The sequence below is a fragment of the Brachyistius frenatus genome, unplaced genomic scaffold (genome assembly GCF_029030835.1).
Source record: "Brachyistius frenatus isolate BFR_SWC_R1_liver_20210118 unplaced genomic scaffold, ASM2903083v1 Contig_20, whole genome shotgun sequence".
Classification (NCBI taxonomy): Eukaryota; Metazoa; Chordata; class Actinopteri; family Embiotocidae; genus Brachyistius; species Brachyistius frenatus.
This window is the reverse complement of record NW_027210619.1, coordinates 5,242,870-5,268,864: the sequence shown is the minus strand read 5'-3', so window position 1 is coordinate 5,268,864 and position 25,995 is coordinate 5,242,870. Positions and strand designations below refer to the sequence as shown.

The 25,995-nt window shown below is 39.2% G+C and overlaps 2 protein-coding genes across 2 annotated transcripts; both read right to left on the bottom strand.

Annotated features, from left to right (window-relative positions):
* Positions 1 to 300: 300 nt before the first annotated feature.
* LOC138619219 (tenascin-like) lies at positions 301 to 5,225 on the bottom strand. Its single transcript, XM_069695503.1, has 15 exons — positions 5,105 to 5,225; positions 4,868 to 4,999; positions 4,427 to 4,785; positions 3,555 to 4,266; positions 3,305 to 3,427; positions 2,998 to 3,141; positions 2,776 to 2,895; positions 2,215 to 2,370; positions 1,969 to 2,078; positions 1,744 to 1,876; positions 1,504 to 1,655; positions 1,326 to 1,422; positions 1,076 to 1,237; positions 823 to 986; positions 301 to 724 (listed from the first exon to the last, which is right to left on the bottom strand). The coding sequence occupies exons 1-15, from the start codon at positions 5,223 to 5,225 to the stop codon at positions 626 to 628; spliced, it is 2,784 nt and encodes a 927-aa protein (XP_069551604.1). The 3' UTR covers positions 301 to 625.
* Positions 5,226 to 11,415: 6,190 nt separating this feature from the next.
* On the bottom strand, positions 11,416 to 24,976 carry c4b (complement C4B (Chido/Rodgers blood group)). The gene is made up of 41 exons (XM_069696207.1): positions 24,875 to 24,976; positions 24,420 to 24,609; positions 24,154 to 24,328; positions 23,966 to 24,036; positions 23,784 to 23,872; positions 23,611 to 23,693; positions 23,420 to 23,507; positions 22,705 to 22,828; positions 22,442 to 22,583; positions 21,622 to 21,734; positions 21,368 to 21,529; positions 21,114 to 21,281; positions 20,832 to 21,023; positions 20,295 to 20,438; positions 20,062 to 20,185; positions 19,720 to 19,791; positions 19,412 to 19,624; positions 19,178 to 19,292; positions 18,806 to 18,876; positions 18,589 to 18,728; positions 18,284 to 18,499; positions 18,111 to 18,162; positions 17,941 to 18,030; positions 17,649 to 17,855; positions 16,971 to 17,049; positions 16,685 to 16,865; positions 16,459 to 16,554; positions 15,755 to 15,917; positions 15,231 to 15,424; positions 14,966 to 15,124; positions 14,811 to 14,870; positions 14,641 to 14,731; positions 14,403 to 14,571; positions 14,192 to 14,282; positions 13,864 to 13,938; positions 13,642 to 13,744; positions 13,476 to 13,565; positions 12,341 to 12,445; positions 12,107 to 12,190; positions 11,892 to 12,024; positions 11,416 to 11,816 (listed from the first exon to the last, which is right to left on the bottom strand). The coding sequence occupies exons 1-41, from the start codon at positions 24,937 to 24,939 to the stop codon at positions 11,675 to 11,677; spliced, it is 5,121 nt and encodes a 1,706-aa protein (XP_069552308.1). The 5' UTR covers positions 24,940 to 24,976; the 3' UTR covers positions 11,416 to 11,674.
* Between the last annotated feature and the right edge of the window lie 1,019 nt (positions 24,977 to 25,995).

Here is a 25,995-nt window from a genome sequence, read left to right as displayed (position 1 = left end):
ATGAATGCAACACATGTAACAAGAGGCAGCCTGATAAACATGGCCGGGACAGGCTGAAGGCCATAATAACATATCACAGTTGACATGACAATCAGTCATGCTGGTGTTTCTTTATCTTGTAGAGCAAGAGAGCAGGGAATAAAGACATTTTCTGTGGTTTAATTTACTCTCACAAAACAAAACAAAAAAACCCAGACTCTTAAGACCCACATTAGCAACATTTATTTCAATGGAGTGAGACAGTGCATATTTAATTACATTAGTAGTGGGGTGGTATACCATGGTGGTGCACAAGACGGTGTTAGAGTCAAAACCAAAATTGTGTTGTAATGGATGAGTCAGGCAGGACAGCACAACAGCAAACAAAAACTTGCAACAAAACGTTTCTTCACTTTTCTGTTATATTCCCTATAAAAAAACAGCTCAGAAAAAAAATCGTGCACATTGAATCAAATGTACTGATAGCTGCCATTGTAGCTATCAAAACTGCTGTATGCAATCTCGGTGGGAAAGAGACATGCAGCAACTGTGAGATCCGCTGTCGTCTGGATTTCTAGAGCTCTAATTCGCGGTCATTCTCGGGTCGGTTTCCAGGCTGGAGAACTGACTGGAGACTGATGCGTCCTTAACCGTGAGTTGCTGGAGAGAACCTGGAGGGTCTGAACTTCATCTCAGTGAAGGGAATGGAGGAGTCTTTACCTTTCCAGTCTATCCAAACTACTCCCTATATCAGAATAGAAACAGAAAATGAAAGATATTTGGTCAGTGTGCTGTATCCCCAAAGAAAAAAACTGTTTAAATTTCAGTCAAGATTCATTTTACCTGATTATTACTATTGATGGCATAAAGACCATTGAGGTTGGTCTTGTAGCAGTTCTTGTACCACCAGCCTCCCATGTAAGCCCTGGCACAGTGGATCCCCAGAGAATCGGGGTCCTTGTCTCGGGCTGAGAATGGACGCCCATTATGGTACCTCATGGAGTCACCTGACAGGGGAATGCATTGATATTAGGATCTGGTATAAAATGCACATATTCAAAAATATTGCGTTTTATTCCAGTTTAAAAAGATGCACCTGCTGTTCCTGTGTAGCCAGACACTGTAAGAGCATACAGCATCTCCTCTGAAGCAGTAGAGAAGTTGCTGTAATGAGCGTAAGCAGTGTCGTTTCCTGACCGCATATCTACTCTCAAACTCATGGGGCCGACACTGGTCAGATTGTGCAGGAGTTCATTTCCTGGTGAGAGCACGGAGAAAGTCCACAGATTTAGTGAAAACTGTTTTGAATCTGATTCAATGGAAGTATGAGCTTGCTCTAACCGTACCAAGCCAGAACTCTTCACTCAGGTTTCCAAAGCCAGCGCTGTATTCACTCCAGGTTCTGTAGAAATCTGTTTTTCCATTCATCCTCCTCTGGAACACCTACAAAAGACACAGACTACTGTCTAAAGCCATTTTATCATTTTGTTTAAAGTTTAATTAAAGTAACAGCAGTTTGTTTACCGTCCAGCCACCTCCATCAGTTTCCATGTCACAGTAGACTCTCACTGCTCTCCCCTCTTTTCCTTGTGGATAGATGTCCAATTCTCCCGACTGCAGAGCTCCATTCAGCAGCTCCTGCGAGCACTCAGTAGGGAAAGGGAAGCGCAGTTTTCCTACAGGGTAGAGGAAAAATGTGAGTTAATGTAATGATAGCACAGAGCAGGTGAATTAGCAGACAATTCACTGTATAAAATACAACACCTGTGATGAATTCTGAGGTGACAACAGACGTGTAGTGTCCATCTCTCTCGCCTTGTACCACAACAATATAGCGGGACATGGGTAACAGGCCTGTCAGCTTATACTCTGTGAGGGTGGGCTCCAGGATCAACTCCTAATAAAGAGACACACATGGAGGTTTAGTCTTTTGCATTGTTGTGAATGCTGGGGCAGTCTTTGGACCGATCATGAGGGATTACGACTCACCTTTGTCTCCTCTCCTGCCACCTGATAGATCACTCTGTAGCTGTGATAAATGACGGTGGTTCTCCAGGTGATCACTGCAAAGCGAGCACCAACCTCACTGGCTTTAACCACTAAGAGACAAAAGAACCCAATGGACATGAAGTAGATAGAAATTGATGGCTACTCATCAATAGGCATTTTATTCCTGTCTTGCTTATGAACATGTATGAAGTAAAATAAATGTAGATTTATTCCCTTTCGGCTCACCATTAGCAGTCGTAAAGGTCGTTGAGATGGCCATACTCTGGAGACTGTCCTTTTGGCTCAGCACTTTGACCGTGTACAGGGTGCCTCTCTGCAGGCCTCTCAGCTGGTGCTCCACTGAGTTTCCTGACAGCATCACTGTCACTGTCACATTAGGAGCTGTGGCAAGAGGAATTACAAACACTTAGCTTCAACATCTACAAAATCACGGCTGTTTGCTGTCCTGGCTCCTAAATGGTGGAATGAGCTCCCCAATGACTTCCGGACAGCAGAAAGTCTATACATCTTCCGCTGCAAACTAAAAACACACCTCTTCTGACTCTACCTTGAATAGGAAGCGCTTTAGTAGCACTTAAAATGGCACTTACTTATAGCACTTTGAATTTTGGCTTTCTTGAAGAAAATTGTACTTTCTTGTTTGTTGTTGTTCTGAATTTGCACCCTCATGGTTGAAATGCACTTATTGTAAGTCGCTTTGGATAAAAGCGTCAGCTAAATTAAATGTAATGTAATGTAACATTAGCACTTTGTAATTAGCAAGTAGTTCAATGCAGCCACACTCACTCTTGGAGGATTCGTAGCTGATGATGAAGCGGTCTACTTTCCCCAGACTGGGTGTCCATTGCAGCACAGCTCTGGTATCCGTCACATTGACGACTTGGAGATGTGTTGGAGGGGCAGGCACTGCATTCAAGAGATAATCCATCACATATTTGTTTTCAGTTTTCACATGCTAAGACAAGAAAAAGTCGCTGTATATAACTGTAAGTTTATCTCACAGTGTACCTGTGGTGATTACGGATGCGAGTGCGTCACTCTGGGCTCTGCCTTGTGTCGTGGTTACAGTGATAATGTAGGAGGTTCCAGCAGACAGCTCGGACAGAGCAACAGAAGACTGCTGAGAGTCCACAGTCAAAAAGCGGCTCTCCCCTGACAAGATGATCATAAGCATCATGATTCAACCCTTTGTAAACACACTTCCCAATTAGAAATTCAACACCAACCAACACTATGATTTAGGAGGGTTAATATTTGTGATTTTAGTGAGATAGATCTCACTTGAGATGTAGTGCATAAGCAGTTTTCAACAGACCTGTGACAATGTTTGTGTATGAGACCCTGAAGCCTGTGAACACGGTCTTTGGTTTTGACCAGGAAACAGAGAAGGACGAATCTGTGACATTGCTGAAAACCATCTCAGTGGCTGGCTCAGGACCTAACAAGAGAAAACAAGGGGATTTTTATTGAATACATAGCATATTAATTTCTCACCGTAAGTTGTTGACTACGTCCCTGTTGGTAGTGGAGGAATTCTGCTATGAATGTGTTGGGACTGTAGTTACCTGTGGTTGCAGTTACTCTGTGAATCTTTGATCTTCTCTCTGCTGCAGTACCATATATGTGCAGGACATAGCGCGTGTTTGCCCGAAGATTACTGAACTCAACAGAACGCACACTGCCGGGGACCACCATAGAGATCCTCTTGGTTTCAGACCTTCCTCTTGATCCAACAGCTTTCCCAGAGGAGGCAGTTGTGTTGGTGATTTCACTTTGTACCAGGACTTCAGTTGTGTTCCTGGTCCTGTCTCCTTCAAGAGCTTCCTCTTCAAGCTCCTCGTGCTCGTCTTCGTCACCCTCTGTGCTTGGCTCTCGTCTGACCACGGTGAAGTTCTTGAACATCCCCTGCGGTGCTGACCACATGACAGTAAAGCTGTAGGACGAGATGTTCACATTCTTCACAGACCCTAATCCAGACCCTCCAATCCTCCTGGTTCTGGTGGAGCCATGGATAGTTGTATTGTTTTGCAGGACTTTGTTCTCGTCTGAAGTTGCCCCAACGGTTGCATTCACTACGTACTGACTCCGCTGTGTTGCTTTGCCTTTTCCAGTCTTGCCAGCATTAGGTTTCCTGTTGTCAACAGATTGCACATTTATAGTATCTACTTTAACTGTCTTAATTTGTTTCTGTCCAGGCGACTGCGTCACATTCTTCTCAGCCAGTGTGGATTGCTCCAGGGACTCTTTGCCAGCTCTGGTTTTGTTGGTTGCTGCGACCTTGGAGAGAAATGGTCACAATCTTAGTTGTGCCATTAATTTTCTTCACAATACTCTGTGTCACATTATTTTGAGGTTCGTCTTTTAGTTGGTCAGACTTAAGGTATGTTTTAGTGGCAGCTCCTTCCTTAACGAGCTTGGGGTCAGTTTTTTGGAGGACCTTTTTAGTGGCCAGGACTGTTGTTTTGCCTTTACGGGCCTCTTCTTGCTTTCTTCCCTCATGTTTCAGGAGAACCTGACCAACAGTTGGGTGACTGGTCTTTGTGGCACTTGAAGAACCTTTAACATTTATTTTCTTAGCAGAGGCTTCTTTTTTTGTTTGTGTTTTAATGACTCCTGCTTTCCCATCAGTGGCCACTTTGGACTTAGTGTCAGTCTCTTTGGCATCGGCCCCCTTCTTCTGCTCCCTCTTCTGGAAAAGCATGTGCTCTGCTTTGGTAGTTTTCTCCTGCATGTTTTCCCTGTCTTTGTTCACCTGCAGGGTCTCCACTGTTACCTTGGTCTTCCCTTTGATTGCTTCTGAAATTTAAGAGTAAAAGTTGGGAGTCAGTCAAAGACCAAATTAAGCATAATTTTCTAATAGCAGAGCAGACTCACTTACTGTTATTACATTCAGCTCCTAGTGCACACTGAGTGCAGTCTGGACCCACGAATCCCTGTTGGCAGACACATTTCCCCTTCTCACACTCACCATTGCCACTACAGTCATTTGGACAATTTTCAGAACACGGACCTAAGCAGCAACAAAAAGAAACAGAATCATTAAATCCAATCTATAATGATTTGTGTTAAATATAATAGTATGGTGAGTAAGATGTAAGATATAAGACAATTATACATTTGTCTTTTAGAGAGGACATCTCTCTTTCTAGTCGGGCCAAACGTCCTTTCAGCGTGGCCATCTCAGCCTCACATCCCCCAGTGCAGCCACCGGGCATCAAGCTGATCTTGTGGGTCATCACTAGTGGAGCACCAGGCTTTAGCTTCAGCTCCTGGTCCTTTGGGTGACTTGAGTCACAGCCGTTGCTGATAACCACCTTAATTGGCTGTGAAGGGGCCGGCTTCTCTTTGCTGATGGTGCTGGGAGCCTTGATTAAATTGGTCTGATTGGCAGAGGCTGTGACCTTATCTTTGTTGGCTGCTGAGCTACCAGCTGGAGCAGCCTTTGCTGCTGTTGACAGAACAGTTTGAACTTTTGTGGGGGAGGGCTTGTCTCTGGACTTCATGTCACTGGTGAAGGAGGATTTAGCAACAACAATTTGATTGGTGGAGGCTGCGGGCTTGTTTTTGGTGGTTTTAGTGCCAGTGGCAGGAGCAGACTTCGTAGATGTTGACTGAACATTTTGAACTACAGTGGGGGCCGGCTTGTCTTTGGCCATCTTCCCATTGCTGGTGGAAGGAGATTTCATTGAAACAGTCTGATTGACAGAGAGTTGAGTTTTATCTTTGGTGGTTTTAGCACCGCTGGCTGAGGAAGACCTTGTGGATGTTGACTGAACATTTTGAGCCTTCACTTGACTGGCTGAGGGAGACTTAGCTAAAACAGTCTGATTGACTATATGCTTGTCTTTGTTGGTGATGGTGCCACTGGCTATATTAGCCTTTACTGCCACTGACGGAGTAGTTTTAACTACTGCCAGGCCGGGCCTTTTGGTGGTCGCCGTAGCGTTGACCGTTAGAGGTTTTTGGTTGGTGGCTGGATAGGGTAAAGCTGTCTGATTGACTGTGTTTGGCTTTAGGGTTGGGTGACCGGTCTGTTTGGCAGAGGCAGCAGTGGTTTTTGGTTTTGAAAGGGTGAAAACGGCATTGGGTTTGGTCACGTCGCTTCCTATGGCGTCTCTCTTCTCATTGGTCGTGGTTTGAAAGGAGAGAAATGGGGTGAGAAGGAGAAGTCCTAGAGTAAACAGCATTTTGAGCCAGCAGCTGCAGCCAGAGATGGTATTGCCTTTAGAAAGTTTTTTTATATATGATCCTGTAAAAGTATGAAGTCCTTCCTCTGTACTTTGTGAGCAGTTGTCAGGGGGACTTTGCCAAAGTCTCTCCTAGGAATGAAAAAAAAAAAAAAAAAAAAATTAAATGCAGGAAACGTGATGCCAAGTCATATTAGAACTTTTTTGGTGTCCCAGTAGGGTATTACTTGAACATACATGCTCTTTTTCAGCACTGGCCAGCTTCATATTCACAGAGTTTTCATTCACACTCGATGCTCCTCAGTACAACTGGCTACTCAGAGGCTTACATTTTCAGTTTTTTTGCCTTGCTCTAAGGACTTCAGCCATTTATGGCTAAAGCAGATTATGATCATATTTAAGTTGTAATCACTTGTCTTTTAAGCTACAGGTTCTAAGATCTGTGCAGTGATCTAATATTTGAGCTGAATAATTAATAGTGGGCAAAATTATGGGAGCATATTAAAACATTTCTTTTAAACTTTCTATCTTAACTGGGTTTTTTTATAGGTTAGTTTGTAAAACTTTCTTAATCCACATTTAACAGACAGTCATTGTGCAATGTGCATGTGCAAGACAAGCAAATAGACCAAGCATTTTGCAAAGAAATTTATTACACTTCACTTCTCATAACATAATAAAATGTTATTAATGATTGCATTTGGTGTGCTTACTACACTATGGCTCTTTGTAAAGTGTTGATAAAGCAAATATAAATTTAAAAAAAACCAACAAAAAACATCCGTCAATCAAATCGACAGCTTTCCAAGCCAAGTAAAATCTAAATTAGTAGACTTTGAAGAGGAAGGAAGAAGGTGACTTGAGCGGGAAATCTGGAGAGGGAGAGTCTGCTGGTGGGACTATGCAGAGAGGTAACAGAGGGTCACTGTACAGAACTGTGGGACACTGTATGTCTTTCACTATACAGAGCGTTACATAATCTGCTGCACCAACAACTCATAAAGCCACGAACAGAAATATGTCCAGCCTTGGCTTTGAAGCTGTAGAAAATCAAACCTCATGCAGCAGATGAACATTTTATGATAATTTACTGCACAGCAAGTCCAAGTCTAGATGCTGCAATTTGATGCATGGATTATTTTACTAATGGGCTCCAGTATTGACATAATTAAGAGGTACTCCTTACCTCTAAAATAGAAATTGTCATACAATCACTGCTTTCATTTTGATAAAATGAAATATCATGAAAACTCAGACAAATTAAGGGAAATTATGCTAAAACAAAATACTACAACTATGTGCACTAAAAGCTACACTCAATGCAACCATTACTTAAGAACCCTTTACTGCAACTAAAACAAGGCATTAATCAACTTTTTCCAAAATCCAAAATAAATATTTAGCTGTAAGACATTAAGATTTGAAAGAATATCAACACACAACAGAGTGGATAGCATGAATTCATTCATTCACATGACTGCAGTTATCACATGTAGATATCAGAATTAGATGGAGAAAAAAAAAGAGAACTTACCAGAATAATAAATTAGTTCTTGGCTTTATCTCTGTCGATGTTTTTCTTGCTCCATCTGATTGGAAAAACTCACGTGGACTTGCTGGATATGATCTGGGAGGAAAGACGTGACAGAAAGGACCACCACTAGAAAGGAGGAGAGTGATAAAGTCTGCTGCTACTTAAGGACACCCCCTCTCCCCCACCCTCCACCATCACACCCCACCCCAAGCCCCTCTACCACACCTAGTGGTCCCACTCTCTCAACCACCATGGAAAATATTTGTATTGGACTTACAAAAAGAGTGGCATTTTAACACTGATTAGTGTATCCACTATGGTCAGTTACTCACTTGGATTCTGTTACATTTGTCTTGTGTTTACCACATAGTGTGCTGGTAGATTTAACAATACAGTTGATCAAAGATGACTCCATTTAGTCCGTTTTTTGTTTAAAAGGTATATAATGAATCTGTCTGAATAGAACGTTTTTAGAGTAATTTAAAAATCTAACAGGATTATATTTATCGTACAGACTCTCAAATGTGCAGCACATTCTCCGACTGACTTCTATGTACTGTAACACAAAAATAACCTGCGTGTTTCAGTTCATGACAGTTCTTTCCCTGTCTGCTGTATGTAACTTCACTTGTGCCAGACATTGCTAACGTCGACACACAGTATTTTATTGAATAAAGCCCCGGTCTGAGAATCATGATTCAGCTGGAATACATAGCACAACACTGCAGGTATTCAGCGCTGACTCTGGGGGACAGGAACCTCTCACTATATGAATTGGCTATTTGTTGGGAGTAATGAGATGTAACTACGTGGGAGTTATGTAAGTGACCAAATATCCACCAGATTTAAGGAATGCTCTGTGAAGGCTCTGCATCTCTGACCAAACGGCCACCCACCATCTCACCTTTTGTAAACCACATGAAGAAAAGTATATCAAGGGTTTCAGAGTAAACAGGGCATATAAGTGACATTCTACTAATTTTACAAGAAAGCAAAAACAACAATTCATAAAATTGCAGGTTTTTCATCAAAAGATATGATATGCTTACATTGATTATCTTGTCTTATGAAGATAGTGGACAAACGAAAGCATTTTGCATTTGCAAGACAGCTAACTATAGGACATGCTTAAGAAATAGCTTTCTTCTATTCTATTACTGTTACATCCTATTGCTCAACCTATATATGTAACAGAGCGGTATGTAAGAGTCCATACAGTTCATCATCTATTTACCAATAGATATTTTAGCTGCAAAAAAGTTGAGGTAGCAAGTTTTTCTTGGCAGGTATGTTATGTTCGGATACATTAGACAAGGAACCAACAGTACACTGTTGCAGCATTGCAATGCAGCAGATAATAAACGTATAAATAATGGAAATAGTGTAGTTAATATGCTATGCTAGGTCATTGGGAGTGTTACATGAGCAGCTGATGCTACACACTGAGCCAGTCAGCATCTAGAGGCTTCACAGCAGTATGTGGTTGGTGTTTGCTTTAAAAGCTAAATGGTTCTAAAGTGGGATCGTGTATGAAAATTAAATCAAATGTGTTTAACATAATACAAAATGACAAAATCAATCAACTTAGTTATAGTGACATACAATGTCATAAATAGACCACACAAATACACACATTTGTACAACATTTTGTGTGGTGTATTTCTTTGCAAGATGACCCTAACAGAAAAAACACATGCGTTTCTCATGTTTTCCAAATGTGATCACATGTATGACACGTGTTTACCTGATGTCGCAACATGTGATAACATGGGGAAAACAGGAAAAATGTTTTCACATAGGAATCTATGAATTTTTTTTCCAAAGCCACATGTTTCCCATGGGCACAATACATGTGCACAATCACATACTGTATGTGGTCACATTATTACATGAGTTTTTGCACATGTTAATTTCATGTGTTTTATCTGTAAGGGGAGTCCTTTTATATGGATACACATGCATATCCCTTTATTTTAAAATAAGTATCTGCCTTTGACTTTAATTTGTGACCAGATTAATTAAAGAAATCCAAATTTCAGGGAGAAAATGTGGTAAATGTGGTGCTAAAATTAATTAACACTAGCTGATTGCTTCTGTGGTGCAAAAGAGGCCTTTTTCACAGAAGATATTTTGACCTTAAATTCACAGGTCTTTTTTTTTATTAAAGAGTTCCAACAACAATCACAATAGAAGGGCCCTGAAACGGAAGCAGCTAAATGCTAACATTTTAAATCAGCTAAAATCATTAATTATTATTTACACCTGACCTTTTGTTCCTGTGATATGTCAATCCTCAGACCAAGTTACCATCATACTGATGTGAAAAACACAATGTAATGGTCATTGTGGTGTGGTTTCCTGAGTGGGTGGTCCCACTCCACCATGCAGCAGCCTCCAGAAACAGCTCTGCCTTCTACTCCTTTCTGCACCGTAGGCCACCCTCAAACCGCTGACCCTGTCTTGGCCTTTGCAAAAATGACTGTAGACGTACCTTCAACAGCTTCGGCTCAACGTACACCCAAGAAAATACACCTGATCATACGAGCGCATTTTCCATTTCCCCAGGCAGTTCTCAGATGCTGCTGCAGCACATTTGGTACATCAGCGCAGGTCAGCAGGTATTCATGAAATATGTATATTTACAGTAAAGCCTATATGGCAACACACAGATCTACAGAAAGTAAATCTATCACGCAGCCTGTCAATCTGTGTTTGGAGTGAGAATATTTCATTGTGCTTCACAAACGGCCTGAACAATAACTAATCTGAAAACCAGTCAGTTGTCAAGTAAATTAACTGTGTAACATATTGCTGCTGACAAACTTTGAGCTACTCCTGATATACCATCTTGACTGCTCTTGATTTATTATGAAAATTCCAAACTGCTTCGTCATGACAAACCATCGATTACTTTGAGGAGGCAACAGTAAAAAGATCACCTTTTCCAATAGACTCTTGGCTGCTAACAGCACATCAAAGTAATGCTGAAGTCTACGTATTTATTTACCCTTTATTGATTCAAATTTAATGAAATGTCTAATGGTGAGGCTGAAACAGTGCAGGCATTGATCTGGCTGTGATTGAAGTGATGGTCAGTACCCCCGTGTTGCTTACACTGGACTTGGCCTCAGAGATTAGAATAATATAAGCACATAAGCCTTTGCTTGTTCCTGGCCTCGTCCCCCACACCCCCCTCCTACCTCTAGCCGTCGTTTTCTCCCATTACCTCTCTCTGCATTTTTGAATTATATAATTGCACTGAGAACCTTCTGCTTCAAGTTTTTGACCACGTTTGAGAGGAGACATATTAAGTCTCTCTAACAGAGAACTTTTATTCGGATGATTGATACAAAACCTGTCACTAAGAAACTCCAATAGGAGCAAGTAAATCGGTTTCATGTAGCTAACCATAAGCACTCCCCTTTTTTCCTCGGCTCACAGATGTTGAGTAGGGAGGAGGGAGGTAACTTTGACTGGGGTGCGTTGAGTACAAAGACACCTCTAACATCCTTTACTGCCTGTAGCAGAAAAAAAACATATATATATATATTCAACAGGAAAGCTACATCAAACCAAACTAAATCACACTTTTGGGACAGATGTACGTTTTTTGGTACGCCCTTTTTTTCTGTTGAGCTTCATTTCAAGTAAATATCTCAGTGTATGGTACTAAGCAACCAATAATACACACACAAAGGCATGTGCTATTCTGCATTAATAGGTGTTTATTTGAACTGAAACACTGGTGTCTGACCTAAAGAAAGGAATGGTTACACTGAAATGATAAAGTGACACAATGACAAATCACTCAACCACTTATCATCTAAATCGGGCTAGCAAGGTCTTTGTACTTGTAATAGATAGATGCTTATATACTATATTTTCATTACTTAATGTAACTGATTTGCATTAAAGTGAAAATGACTGAAAGTGAAAGTTAACACATTTGTTGTTTCAGTCTGTTTCACTGCCTGCAGCCGTCCATCTTGTACGTAGCTATAAATGCATTAAACTTGGTACAAGCATGTCTGCGGACAGATTTTTTACACTCTTCTTCTGAAGGCTTCTTTTCAACCCAGGTATTGGATTCCAACAGGTACTGCATCCTGCAGAAAGAAGTAGGGAGTGAGGAGTAATCCGTGTAAAATTACACTTTTATTAATATCACTGATTATACTTACTCTCCGTTTGAGTCGGTTGTAGATCCATCTTTGCCCATGATGAGATACAGTTTTCCCAACTCTAACTGGCCTTTGCACTGAAACCTCTTAGCAAACACTCGAACAGAATTCTCACTCACAAGCACATCTCCGTCTAGTAGACAGATGACAGTCATTATATTTATGTAAAGTCTTTCCAAACATAAAAATGATGACACTTAACCTAGTTTACTTACTGGATCTGAGTACGTCTTTTACATTAGTTTTGTACAGCTCAAAGTTGCTCTTCACAGAAACACTGAGGACTTCCACGATGTACGCTGGAATACAACAAGAATCAACCTTTGCTGAACAAATACTTATTTTTAACCTGCATAAATGTGATATAATGTGAATGTCAGGATTTGAGATCTTCATTGTCACGTTTCTGTTATGTGCTCTCCACAAAATGTCTTGTGTACAGTACTCACCGTAATCTACGATAGGAGAGAAGCAAGCATGTTGTTCACGTTCATTCTTCACAGGTCTTTGAGGTCTTTCTTGTCTGAATAGATCTTGTAGTTTATGACAGGGTCCTAAAGAAAAGATTAACATAATACAATTAAATGTTTTACACAAAACCTGAAGAGAAAAATTGGATTTACTGAAATCACAAGTGGTTGTCAGTGTGGGTCCACACTATGGACAATGTCTTTATAAAAGAAAATCGTTATCAGTGTCACATCAGCTTGGTAGTGACTGATGGGTAACATTCAGTGTCAATGGGCTGTATTTTCATCTCATTGAGTTGTCTGACAGCAGAAAATATGTCAATAAGAACTATACTGTAAATTTTACAGCATTAAGAAACAGTATAAATGACCACCACTTACAGAAAAAATATGTGTTCCCCATGTTTTCCATGTGTCATATGTGTAATCATATGTATGACACGTGTTTATCATATGTTGCAACATTTGATAACATGGGGAAAATATGTGGAAAGGTGTAAATCTACATGGGCTTCACATTTTACACCATGAAAATGTTCCAAATTATGCCCATGTTTCCAACGGGCAAAATACATGTTTCAATCATGCACAATCACATGTATATGCAGTCACGTGAGTTTTTTCACATGTTAAATTCATGTGTTTTTTCTGTAAGGGACAGAGAGCAGGAGGAGACTGAGCAGATGTGTACCAGGCCGTTACTCATTAGAGCACACTTATGTGTAGCCTTGTCACAGAAAGGGGCTTGGTGGCAACAAAGTTCAGAGGGCAACTTCTGTCATCAAACACTTTAAGTAATCACACGTTTTAAATGTGGCCATTCACAGAGCACAGCTGTCATTCTGTATTTATTTTGAATGGTTGGAAAACACTTTCAATGTTACGACTATGAAACAATGATCTGGTCATCTGGGCTGTCTGTCCTACGTCTTACCAGATTTTGGCTGTGATGAACATTATTGCTGGTTGATGAATAAAAGAATGGCGAAGAAGAAGAAGAAGAGATTGAACAATTTTTATGTTGTCCAGGTGTTTCACTGTGAGCAGAGTTCTTTAAAACCTAGCAAAGCAAATTATTTTAATGTTAGATAGCTTAATGTATGTAATGACCTACTTTCTGCACAGTGGCACACATCCTCTGAACACAGTTTGGAGACCATCTTGCTTCTTTGTGGGGCAGAGTAGAACACAGTACACTTTCTGTCTGCAAGGAAATCACAACAAAATCTATAAATTCCTGTTAAATTAAAAATTCAGGAAATATAAAGAGAAAAGATTACTTGGTTCATAATAATCATAGAACACGGCTGGCGCAGGCTGTAGAAGGCCAATTGGTACTGTCTGTACAGCATCGAAATGAATACATTCCTTTTGTTCAAAGAGCTAGAGGAGAGAGAGAGAGAGAGAGAGAGAGAGAGAGAGAGAGAGAGAGAGAGAGAGAGAGAACATCTTTTAGAGTTGGACTTGTATAATTTTTGTGTATAAGTTGATTTCAGTCTTACCTCATTGAAGTAGATCAGCACTCTTCCATATGAGACCTCATAATGGCTAATGTATTGTTCAGGTGTCATTACTAACTGTCATGAGAAAAGAATTGAGTTATTTGACATCATAGTTCTGAAGTTCATTCCTCTGATTAATGCTTTGTCAACACAGATTTGGTGCAATGGGATAGAAGAGCAAAGCGGGACAGGCAGATGGTTGTGGAAATCTGTTTGTCCATTTTACATTCCAACTTCAAATTGATCTTTTATTGTGATGCCTGAAATAGCATCTCCCCTTTATGATGAGGATACAAATGATGAAGATGAGATGAAGAGAACTACTAACCCTGTCCAAGTCTTCAATGACAGCCTCAAATCCACTCAATAATGTGATGTCAGCAATGGCCATTCCTGTAAGACTGCTGTTCAGGCTATGACTGTGCACAGGAAAACAAAACAAAAATTAGAAGTTGATCAGGAATTGTTACGCTCTCTTTCTCATGAAAACTTAAGATGAAAACACAGAACGAATGTGATGTGGGAGTCACTGAACTAACCTGACACAGACTCTGTAGGTCACAGCCTTGTCTATATTTAAGCTGTTATCAAGATCTCTCCTATTCCTGGTGCGAGCATCAAACCACTCAATCGCTGATCGTGGCACTCGTACTTCTTTCTCCTCGTTGGTATCATAGTCATAGTAGTCATAATTTTCAATGACCTTAGCTAGAAAGACAGAGATTACTGAAACAGTGTAGCTTTTATCAGTGATTGTTATCGGTTTCAAGAGCTCACCAGTGTACTTGACTTTCCCCTCCACTGTGACATTGATAAACAGCTGGTCACAGTCATCTTTGGGTTCCAATAAATAGTAAGCCTTTACAATCTGCAAGGACATTAGTGATTCACTGTAAATTATAAATCTTGTTCATGATTTACAGAACACAGTAATGAATCAAACTTACTTTAAACTTGGCTTCCCCTGTTCCTGTCAGCCGCACAACAATGTTGTTCCCTGTCAGTTTCTGGGAAAACAGACATGAAAGAAAAAAAAGTCATTTCAGAATAGGATTAAATATTAATTAATGTGTGTATTTGTTGCTCTAAAGCTCTATGATACCTTCAGGTCTGTTCCCACTTTCTCCTCCTTATTTGCCAGTGCAAGCGTTACAATGTCGCTCTTTCCTGGGACTGTAAACTCTGCTATGATATTTGTTTCGGGTCTGACGGACCTCTTTAACTCATACTCTGAGAGGGCTTCCAGAGCCAGGATGGTATCCTGGGCATGGTAAGAAACCATTAATGACATGTTTAACATCTTTAACGGTTAGTTAAGACAGGGATTCTTTGAGTTGAAGATTTCCTCGATCTATCATCCTAATCACCTGTGTGGATTTGAAGCCTCCAGAATGGTTTTCTTGGGTGGTTAACCAGCACGCTGTTTGGTCTGCCCACTTGGTATGTCCGAGCTCCACTGCAGTCAGGAGGGCGTAGGCTGTCGTCTCTACTGTGATGGCATCTGCATTTTTTTGGTTCTGTGGGCTGCGATCGGCTGTCCAAAGATAACAGTCATTCTCCCCTGATAAACAAAAAAATAATAAGAAAAACAACATGATAATAAAGACTGAGAGATTATATAAATGGGTCATGTTGTTTTTACCACCACAGCTATCAATTTAATGTTTCAGGAGTAAGTGGTGATGTTGTAAATTAATAAACAAGACTGATTGATGGCAATACTGGGTTTTTGCATAGATGTTGTATCTAGGTGATGAAATTAATTGTTGATTATTTGGATTTGTCCATAATTAACTCTTTCATTAGATATAGAATACAATATTATAACATATATAGCAACAGAGGATTCAACCCATATCGCCCACTCTTTTTTTGCTTGGATTGAACATACCTTTAGTCACCTTTGATATAAGTTTGGTCCACACAGCTGAATGATTTGTTCCCTGTGGAAGGCAAACTGAGAGACAATAAGCTGTAATGGCAACAGCAAAGGGATGCTGAAGCTCCTCTAATTGTGACAGGAGGTATGTTGTTGATGTTGACATGCTTGCTTCCTGGCAGAAAAAAGCACAAAAGGCAGACAATTAATTTTTTTTCCCTCTGATGTTCTTTGCAAATTACGCATTGACTATGGTGTATAAAAATTATAATAAAAAACAAATTTCATCATTCATTGGTCATCAGTCTTCCTGGGCACTCTGAGGCCTAGGTTGTGACAGTGTTTTGAGCTAAATGTTAATACTAATGTTAACATGTTGAAGTGAAGCAACATATTTTACAGGCAATTTATAAGCATTTTATTTGAGCATATTTACATGTTAACCTTTGTTTATTAGTGTAAACCTCAAAGGGTAGCTGTGAGAATGTTGTAGTTTTACAAGAATTTGCTCAGGAAGCAAACTTTTGAATACACTTTATTTTTTACTTGATGATGGCAGTAGATAAAAACCAGGGGATCTACAAAGTAATTGGGATTAATCCTCTGCACAATCTGAATGCTCCATGACAATTGATCAATTGGTTGAGAAATTACAGTCTGGACTGACCAGAACTGTCACACAGCTAACAGGACAGTACGTTTTTATATGATCTTACCACAGCACTTCTCTCTTCAGGTTGCAGGAATTGAAGGGACCGGAACAGTGCAATAGTTATGAAAGCTGTTATGGATGCGTCCTGGTCTTTGGCTTTCTATGTTAAACACACAGAGACAATACTGCATTCAAATCACTGCCATTCTGTTTGTTCTAATATTCAATATCATTCTCACATTCAGTGTATGTGCACATGCACAGTATGTTTAACTTTTAAGAGCGGTTACCAGGACTCTGTGCATCACAGGATGTGGGTCACTGAACGACCCATCAGTCTTCTGTACCGAGAGCAAGTAATTGACTGGTTGCCTGATTTCTTCTTCTGGTACAACTTTATTCCTCCGGCCCTGCTGTCCAATCTGACGCTGCGCCACCAATGAAAGCACTTTCACTACAAGTGCCGTCACCCTGAGGAGAAAACAAAGAAAATAAATGAGAAGCGTGGATGGAGAAGGGCGATTTATAATTTGACATACTGGAAATAAAGAGAGTTAATTTAAAACAAATACTCACCAATTACTATACGGCACGGTTCGGAATGCGCCATAAGATCCATTGCTTTTTACCTTGTATTTTAGAATGTGCATGTAACCTGAAAAAAGAAGTGTTCTGAAAATGTCTGTAGCATTTCTAATTACATGTGGGGGTTGCAACATTCATTACATCCTCCAATACTAATATGAAACAAGAAGAGGAAACAGAAGCTTCAAGGGATCACCTCTGATTCCCTGTTAAACTTTCACCAATCAAAACATGTAAAGTTATTCTGCCCAATATTTCTGACAAACAAGTCATCCATTGTTTTGTTTCCTTTCATTGTATTCATATATAATATATAAACTTATACAGAGCAGCAAACTCTCATCGCAACCATTATTTTTTTTTTATCTCATGATGTATTCATGCCTTGTGTAGGTCTAGGGTGTCTGTGATTTATACATTTAATGAAGTACTGTTTTTGATGTTATATTTACTTAGAATCAAATGTGCAAAAAAGTTTTGATCCTGTGCAAACAATCGACAAGGATCTATGTCTTTAACTGATTTTTCTTGTGTACAAGTACAAATTTTACCCAGATGGTGGTAAAATTGGAATAGGGTCATGAGGTTCCCGAAAACATTAGAAATGAGAATTACATATATACTCATGAAATAACAAGATATTGTGCATGCTGTGTGATGTGTTCCTACCCTTCTCAATTTTATCCATAGCATCATCTCTGGCACCTACAGGCAGGTCGAACCATTGATCACTCAAGTCAAGGTAGCGCAGGGCTAAAGCTGTAGGGGCCAGTCCCGACATTGTCTGCTCTAAACATCCTCGAGGCAATACGACCAGCTGAGCAACCTTCCCAGGAGAAAGAAGGTTCTTCGCATATGAATTGCCAAATCCGTCCCCTGTCAGGTGAGAACAATGAAAGGGTAAGACACCTGTCATACACAAAGATCTGTGAGTTATATGTTTGTTTCTAACATCTCCTACCTTCCATTGAAATGAAGATATTGGAGCTAGAGTCTGGGACTGTCTCATCTGGTAAAAGTCCATTAATGGGGATAGTCCTTGTGCTTTTTCCTATCGTGACAAAGAAGTATTAAATAAATAAAATGACAACTGTCGAGTAAATATCACAGAGAAATACTAAAACAACTCACCATCTAATTTGAGCACATTAGTTTCTTCTGCTCTCTGTTCTAGTCCTTCTGTCTACAACACACATAACAGAGAACCAAATAAATGTGTTTGCTTTGTTGTATTCATTTTATCTCTTAGGCTATTATAAAATTGTTATTTTGCAAAGAGATTAAAAAAATTCTTTGTCACTTACCTGCACTTTCAAAGTTTTTTGAACAGCATCTATTCCTCTCTCATGCTTCAAATCATAGAGACGTATTGTGATGGGTATTGAGCCGGTTACCATGGGGACAGCAGAAAAGGAGACAAACTGAGAGGACATTTTGTCCACAGTAATGTTGACAAAAGATATAGAGGTGGCTGAACCAGGTGAGCAAAGTCCTTCAGTTTGCTCCATATGAACTGCCACCTATATACATGCAGAGAAAAATAACATTTAGAGTTGAATTTAATTACTGTCTTCAGTGCTGCTTGATGCCAACATGAGATCATATGTACCTGCAGACTCTCAGCTCCGTAGTTGTAGATAACAGGTGAAATAGACAGTTGCTCGTATTTCTTCACTGAGTAAGGCAGTTTCAGAGATACAAATGTGTCCTTTACTGATCTGACCTCAGAGGGCTCAAGTACACAGAAACCTGAATCAAAGAGAGTGAATATCAGTAGCAGTCATTATTACTAAGGAGCTCTTTGTTGAAATATTTGCTATTATTACCAGTAGAAGCGGATAAAGTGATGACCTGAATCTCCCACGTGGTGATGGAATCAGGTAGAGTCATCACATAGCTAAAGAGTTTTCAGTAAGGACAAAAAAAATATGATTTGGCTGTAAAATGTAACTGAAAAATACTTAGTCAATTTATGTTTTACACATTAAGTAACATGCTGAATTTACACTTAACAGTGGAAAAAGCTGAAATGATCACATTGACAATACTAGAAGCAACAAACAGTAAGAAAGGCAAAGGATAAAAACAAAACTGCAGCACAACAAATGTTTTAGTGGTTGTAACTTGCCACTGTATTTTACTGGAAATGCAAAACATTACATGAAAACCTTTTTAAAACTCCGCTGTCCTCCTCTTACCGTCCTTGGCCATTCACATCAAATTCTGTGAATGCAAAGCTTGGAGGGAAAACTCTGCGAATATACTGAGCAGCAGTCTCCAAGAAGAACTCTTCAATGTCAGCTATGGTTGCAGCTACAAAACAAAACAAAATAATGTTTGTGTTTAATTAAGCTGACTGTTAATCACGCCACAGTTTTCAAATGTCATTCAAGTAAATTTGTTTAAAGCGTTTAATGTCCACATCATCTCACTCCTGCCAAATCCTGCCTCGGCATCCTCCAGCATCTTCTTTTGTCTCATGCGCTCTGCTTCAATGCAGCATTTCAAAAAGGCGTCGGCACAAGTCTGGTTTGTTTTCACCAGAAGGACTCTCGCCGCTCTTTCCTGACAGGTTCGTTTCATAGGGATGGCAGAAAACCCATGAACACAACAGTCTTGCAAGTCTGCATCTGCAAAGTTTGACTCTGAAGGGGACATTCAAAGGGAAAGAAAAGACACATTTTATAGCATATTCTTACCAGAAGTATCCGATATTATCTCAGACCAAAGTTGTTCTTACTTAAGCTCATCATTTCCTGTTGAAGGTCCACAGAGCGTCCTTGTCGGGCACGTTGTGAATTACAGCCAAAATCTGGAAAAGAATTTGGTTGTGGTAATAAAAGGCTCTGTACCAGCACACAACCACTTCCCTGAGATTCTGTCAACACCAACTGTAAGACACAGCTGTTTGAGTTTAGCATTTCAATGTCGGTGATCATTTTACATCCAAAATGCTAATAATGTATAGCTACATTTTAAAATTGGTGAAAAGCACGTTTTTGAAACTCATTTGAAACAGTAATCGGTCAAATCAAGGTCACAGGAAAGAACATTTTAAAGTAATTAAATGTTTTTGTCATACTTTCTCTGAACACTGCCTCAGACTTAGATACAAAAGACAGGCCAGCATTCAATAGCACCGATGCTGAGTCAGATCCTCCACTGTATGAACAACCAAGGTCATATGACTTCATAGTGGAAAAAACCTGAAAAGTGAGAACAAAAGTTTGGACTAACTAGTTTTACTATTTACAACATATTAGTTGAAAGGAAAATAAAGAGAATACGCATGAAAGGAGTGTGTGAACGTGTAACCTGTTTGGCTGTGAGTTTATTATCGGCCTTTAGAGCGTAGAAGGCCTTATCCACAGCCAGCAAAGCTACTCTGGCTCTCTGATCATGTAGATCAAATCGTAGCTCATTCTGTTGTCCAGGTTCAAACTTTCCTTTTTGTTCTACCTAAATCAAAGATAATACAGAGATTTATTTTGTCCAAACTCTGGGTTAATTCAATCAATACATGAAAACAAAACATATATAAACATACGGTATACATGTAAACACAGGCTGTGTACAGGATTTCAAAATAACCTAAACCAAAATGAATTGCATATGAGAGTGATAATTGCCATGCAAACTAATAACACCCATTGTTGCAGTGTTTAGAAATGTGGATTAGACCCTTCAAAGATTAAGTCAATCTACCACTCTCCTTTTAGCCCCATTTACAACAAAAAACGATCCCATTTTTTAAAGAATGAACTAATCCAAGCACACACAATCAACAGAGGTAACGTCTGTTTACTGTCTTACTCCGCTCAGGCTGCACTCTCATCTGCTCTGTTTACTCACCTTGACCTTTATTGCACATTCATCCCTGACATCTACCCACACTGAGTCAGCTACGATGTCACCACCCTTGTTGTGATAGTAGCAAACCAAACGGAAAGATGGAACCATATTAGGCTTAATCAGCAGGTTGTGTTTCGCTGTTGTACTAAGTCTTAAAGAACCTTTGTCTATTATAGTGCCACGGCTTAGGACCTGCAACACAGACAATAAAAGATGTTTAATGGTGATAAAACGTTGCTCCGATATCTAAAATACACCATGTTGTATTCAGATGTTCCTCACCATGTAATATATAAATTCATTTTCTGGGCCGTTGATGGTGTTGAAGTGTATGGTAAGTAAGTCATTCACAGAGTAGATCTTGTTGTCAAAAGTAAGGTAAAGGTAGCTGTTACTTGGAGATGAAGCACGTCTAATTATCTTCTTCTGTCGCTGGCCATTTGCAGTCACCTATTGGAATCACAGGTGGAAACAGTGAAGAATTAAACCAAAGTGAATTTGATGAAACTGAGAAAACTGAGTTTGGTGATACTAACTTCAACTTCAACTTCATCGGGTTCATTTTGAACATTAAAAGTACAAAACACTGCCCCCTCCTGATCAGTGGTTTTTCTCAAAGATTCCCCTGAAGATGGGTGTATATCAATATTTACTGACACACCAGCAGCTGGGGAGCCATCTGGGAGATGTATGAACACCTAGAATAGCAACAAAGAAAGTTTTTCACAAAAGATAATCACAATCATGCGTATAGCTGCTGTGTCTACCCATTTGCTTTTCTCAGGCATACCACCACGTCTAGTGGATATCCAGGAAGAAAATGGGAGCGAGTTCGATCAAGTTCCATGGTGTATTTGTGGGAGATGATGGGAAGGTGAACCTCTGCCTCTTGGATTTCACCATCTTGGAAAAAGATACGCATAGCCATATCAGCCTACATGAAACACAACAAACATATTTCCAATGTCTTCTCTTCTTCTAATCTCACAAATACACAAAGGCACATCTCAGGGGGGTTCTGGTTAAATATTGAGATGAATTATTATTATTTGTTATGGTAGAAGATCATTAGTAATATGATCATTATAATTTCAGAAATATACTTGAAGTGTAAGTTTGTAGCGACAACAGGGTGCTTTCTGGGATTTCTGATCTACTGTAGCGTCACAAAAATTCTGTAGCAGTTTCATGTGGTTTCATTAGTTTTGCTGTAAATCTGGCATATAATTCTATGAAATGCAGAATTGCAATAATTCATTTTAATTTGATCATTATTTCACTACACTATTGTATAATTTATGACAATAAGAGGTTGTGGCTCAAACTGCCGGGTTTCAACACATTTCTCATTTTTGGCCATAAATGCAGCATTCACACTCCTTGAGATGCATAACAAGAAACAGAAATTAGCTTTCTGGCTGTTTATATCAAACATGACTAAAATTCTTCAGTATAGAATTGTGCAAATCACTTGCTGCTATATTCAAAATCAAATATTTTACATATGTAGTCTATTTAAATATTCTCTCTCTACCCCATAGGATACTAATAAAAAGAAAATCAGATAAATGATAAATAATTTAAAAAAAAATTGAAAGTATGTCCTTTACTTTGTATGTTGGTGACATATACTCCCATATAAAGTTGTGCTCCATTTTCCTGCAGGTCAGAGAGGGTTTGGTTGTGCTGGTTTTGGAGTTTCAGATTTATCTTATCAGTCTGAATAGACACTGCTGCAGTTCCATTCTTGACCTGCGAGAGATTTTATTTTATTGTTGGTTTTGAAGAAAAACACTCAAGAAATGCAATGTGTTGCCAGATTTTCAAAAGAACAGCACTATGAATTAAGGATGAAGATAATCCGTTTCCTCACCGACCCAGTCAGCTCCAGTCCCCTGATAAAGTCAGGCTTCATTTTCTGATCACGAGTTGCACCATTTTTTACAACTCCAAACCAGCAGTGGTAAGCCCCATCAACTTTTTGACCATGCGAATACCTGGAGGAAACAACTGTTGGAATTATAACACAAAGACAGACTGAAAAAATAATGGTAACTTTGGCAATTGAAATGACTAGCTTATGACATTAACCTCCCATTAACTCGATATTGTAAACAATGCGGGCTCAATAGTAGCTAAGCTTTGCCTCTTCTTGAAAATGTAAAAGTGGTCACTGTTTCTCCATTTCGGGACGTTCACTGAGGAGGAAACAATCCTGGAAGTCATAGGTAAAAAAAATAATTCCCGCTTTTTTTTTTTTTTTATTTTTTTATCCGTCTTCCTCCGTGACTATAGGTTCATGTTTTAATAAGGGGAAATGCGTATCTAGTGCAAAACAGTTTTTGAACAAACATGCGTGACCATAAGATAACATTTGCTTGATGTAGCCACGTGCACCTTGTTTAGTGTTTACTAACAAATTAGCATAACCATGGCAACACACAACCCTGTTAGCTGAAGCTCTAATGGTTAGCAACTCCATAAGGCAATGTCACAGCTGTGTTAGCAATAGTTCTCCTGATCAATGCAGTATCAAGAGAAATGATTGGTAGTAAAGTGCATTTTTTGAAAAGCTAATCAACACTTACATTGCTAAGATGTCGAAGTTAAGCTGTCCATCATTCAATAGAATGTAGCTCTGCTCCATTGCGATGGTCACGTCAAAACTTGGTAAAACTAGGTTGTATAACAGTTAAACGTGTTTTTAGAGGCAAGAAATACTGTCTGTTCGTTTTAGGAAAGCAGTAAAATAGTCTACTTTAATCAGTTTGAAGCTTACCAAATTTTTGGACTTTGAACTCCCGGGTAGCTGCATGTGCTTCATCGCCGTCATAGTGTGCTTTTATCTTCCAAGTTCCCATTCTTTATAAAAAATTAAAAAAAAACAGACTTGTTAAAGTTGCTGGTGATGTCATATTTTTCACACTTTATTGCAAATCTGTTTGAACATACTTAGATACACTGGCTATGGAGAATCTGTCTTTGTATATTCCTCCCTTTGCAGTCTTAAAGGAATTCATTATCCTGTTTCCAGCAGCGTTCTGCCATAATACAATAGCAGAAGGAATCATGACATTAATACTTTGTGCAAATCCTTGAACATCTTTATTCTTAAAGAAAACATATCTACTCACAAATATTGATAGATGGAACGGTTCCTCATTTGGTCGCATTGTGTGGTCAAGAGTGAATACCCTGTAACTTACTGAAAGAGAGATAATCAACATAAAAAAATCTTTAAAGATATTCACTTTAAGTCCAACACTGTTGGTGTAGAATTATTTGACATGGTTTTACATGATTTATACACATTTGTTTTTACCTTTCTCTGTTGGGTTGTAGATTGGCTGATGAGTCTGAATGAAGATATAACCCCTGTGTTTTGATACCAGGACCCTTGTTGACTTTCTTTCAAGTAAGGGGAGGCTCTCTGCCACTAACAAAAGGTAGGGGCGATCAGATTTTTGAATCAGTCTTGACCACATTTCCATAGTTATCTGTAAAGATGAAAAAGAGAAGTTTGAATTAAAGACATCTCAGTCCTGTCTAAATTGTTTACTTCTTGTATGAGTGTGAAAGTTTTCATACCATGAGCTCAACTTGTTTGATATCATGTTTACCAGCACACGAAGTAGTTTTCTTCTCAGACATAACCGCGCCGGTACTCTCATGCTCCAGGTAGAGAGTAACATCATTGTTTAGATAAGACATTCCCATCTGGACAAACACTTTTTCTTTAACTCCCACATGAAAGACATTCGGGGCTGAGATGAAGAAGCTGCAATCAAAAGTCCACATTCATTGACTTTTCATGTTTGTAGATAAGCATCTGCAACGCTGCACATCCCATCTTATCTTATTTACTTACTTTCTTATTACATTATGACAGAATACTTATTTAACATATAATGATAATATATGTAATTTTCTATATTTATAATATCAAATTCTAAATGAAAGAAAGCACTGTCTTTGCATTAATCACAAAAAAAAAAAAAAAAAAAAAAATTCAGTTAGAGCATTACTTTATGTATTGGATTTACCTATTTTCTGCTGAACACTCCACAGCCAGGATCAGAAGTAGTACCCAAGCAATGTGACGCTTCATTGTGCAGCTTCTATCTCTTCGTCTGCTCTGACACTGGTTTTGGATTAGCTGAGGTTTTGTAAGTCAACCACCCCTATATTTCTCAATCGGTGGATCCTCCTGTGCCCTCCCTCTATTTCTTTTCCTAATGATGCAACTTAGAAATACATATTGTTCCTCAGACTGATGTCTCATGTTGCATGTGCTAATTGACAACATAATCTGAGGATGCTGTGCTATACCGTGAGACACATACCGTGGGTAGCACATAATCTGATGTGTGCAGAGATATGTGACATACTTGTTAGTTGCATGGTGTGTGAATTCCGGCACAGATACAAATACCGAAACAGATTTATCTAAAACATTAGCTTTAACATTACATATCAGATCATAATGGACTGACAGATGCATTTCTGACTAATATGAGCAATTTTCTAAAAGTAAATTTTATATCTCTGCTCTGCTTGCAGCTGGAAAGCGTTAGTTTCTGTTGCACAATGTGTGACCATGCCCTTGGCCAAATTTCCCCTAAATCACGTGATTTACAAGAAATCAGGTTTTTTCTTGTTGGGTTGAGTGTTGAAACTAAGCAAAGGTTCAGGAATGATCAAATTACACATTAAGTTCACCTGCAGACATCCTATCCACAACAATTTCTTCACTCTAGTCAAATTCTGAAATGTATATTTTCCATAGTTAATAAAGATTTAAGACGTATAATATTAAGATTTCATATTTCTTTATATATTATTTTATGTACTAAAGACAAACCAATATTAACTAAAACAACTGAGAGGAAAACAGTACAAAAGTCAATGAATAATGCATAAATGAAATGGTCAATATCTATAGATCATTAGTAATAAAAACAGTAATAGTTAAAGTCCATAAAGTGCATATATCTGCAATGTGGGAGAGATTGGGGTCTGTGTGTGTGAGTGAGAGGGTGGATGGAGGGGTAGTCAAATCGTGTTTACAGTAAGTTTAGAAGGTTAACTTTCTAGGGGGAAGAGCTCTTTAGTGGCCTGGTGGCTCTTGTGTGGATGCTCCTGTAGCTTTCACCAGACTGCATGG

Bases quoted from the DNA above. Each gene is read 5' to 3' on its own strand.
- LOC138619219 (XM_069695503.1), bottom strand. From the start codon at position 5,225: ATGACCCACAAGATCAGCTTGATGCCCGGTGGCTGCACTGGGGGATGT. The intron at 5,000-5,104 runs GTATAATTGTCT...GTTGCTGCTTAG, and splicing joins GTCCTCTCTAAAAGACAAAT to GTCCGTGTTCTGAAAATTGT. The intron at 3,142-3,304 runs GTCTGTTGAAAA...TCATCTTGTCAG, and splicing joins ATACACAAACATTGTCACAG to GGGAGAGCCGCTTTTTGACT.
- c4b (XM_069696207.1), bottom strand. From the start codon at position 24,939: ATGAAGCGTCACATTGCTTGGGTACTACTTCTGATCCTGGCTGTGGAG. The intron at 21,024-21,113 runs GTGAGGAACATC...TCTGTGTTGCAG, and splicing joins ATGAATTTATATATTACATG to GTCCTAAGCCGTGGCACTAT. The intron at 15,425-15,754 runs GTATGTTCAATC...TTTGTTTATCAG, and splicing joins TATATCAAAGGTGACTAAAG to GGGAGAATGACTGTTATCTT.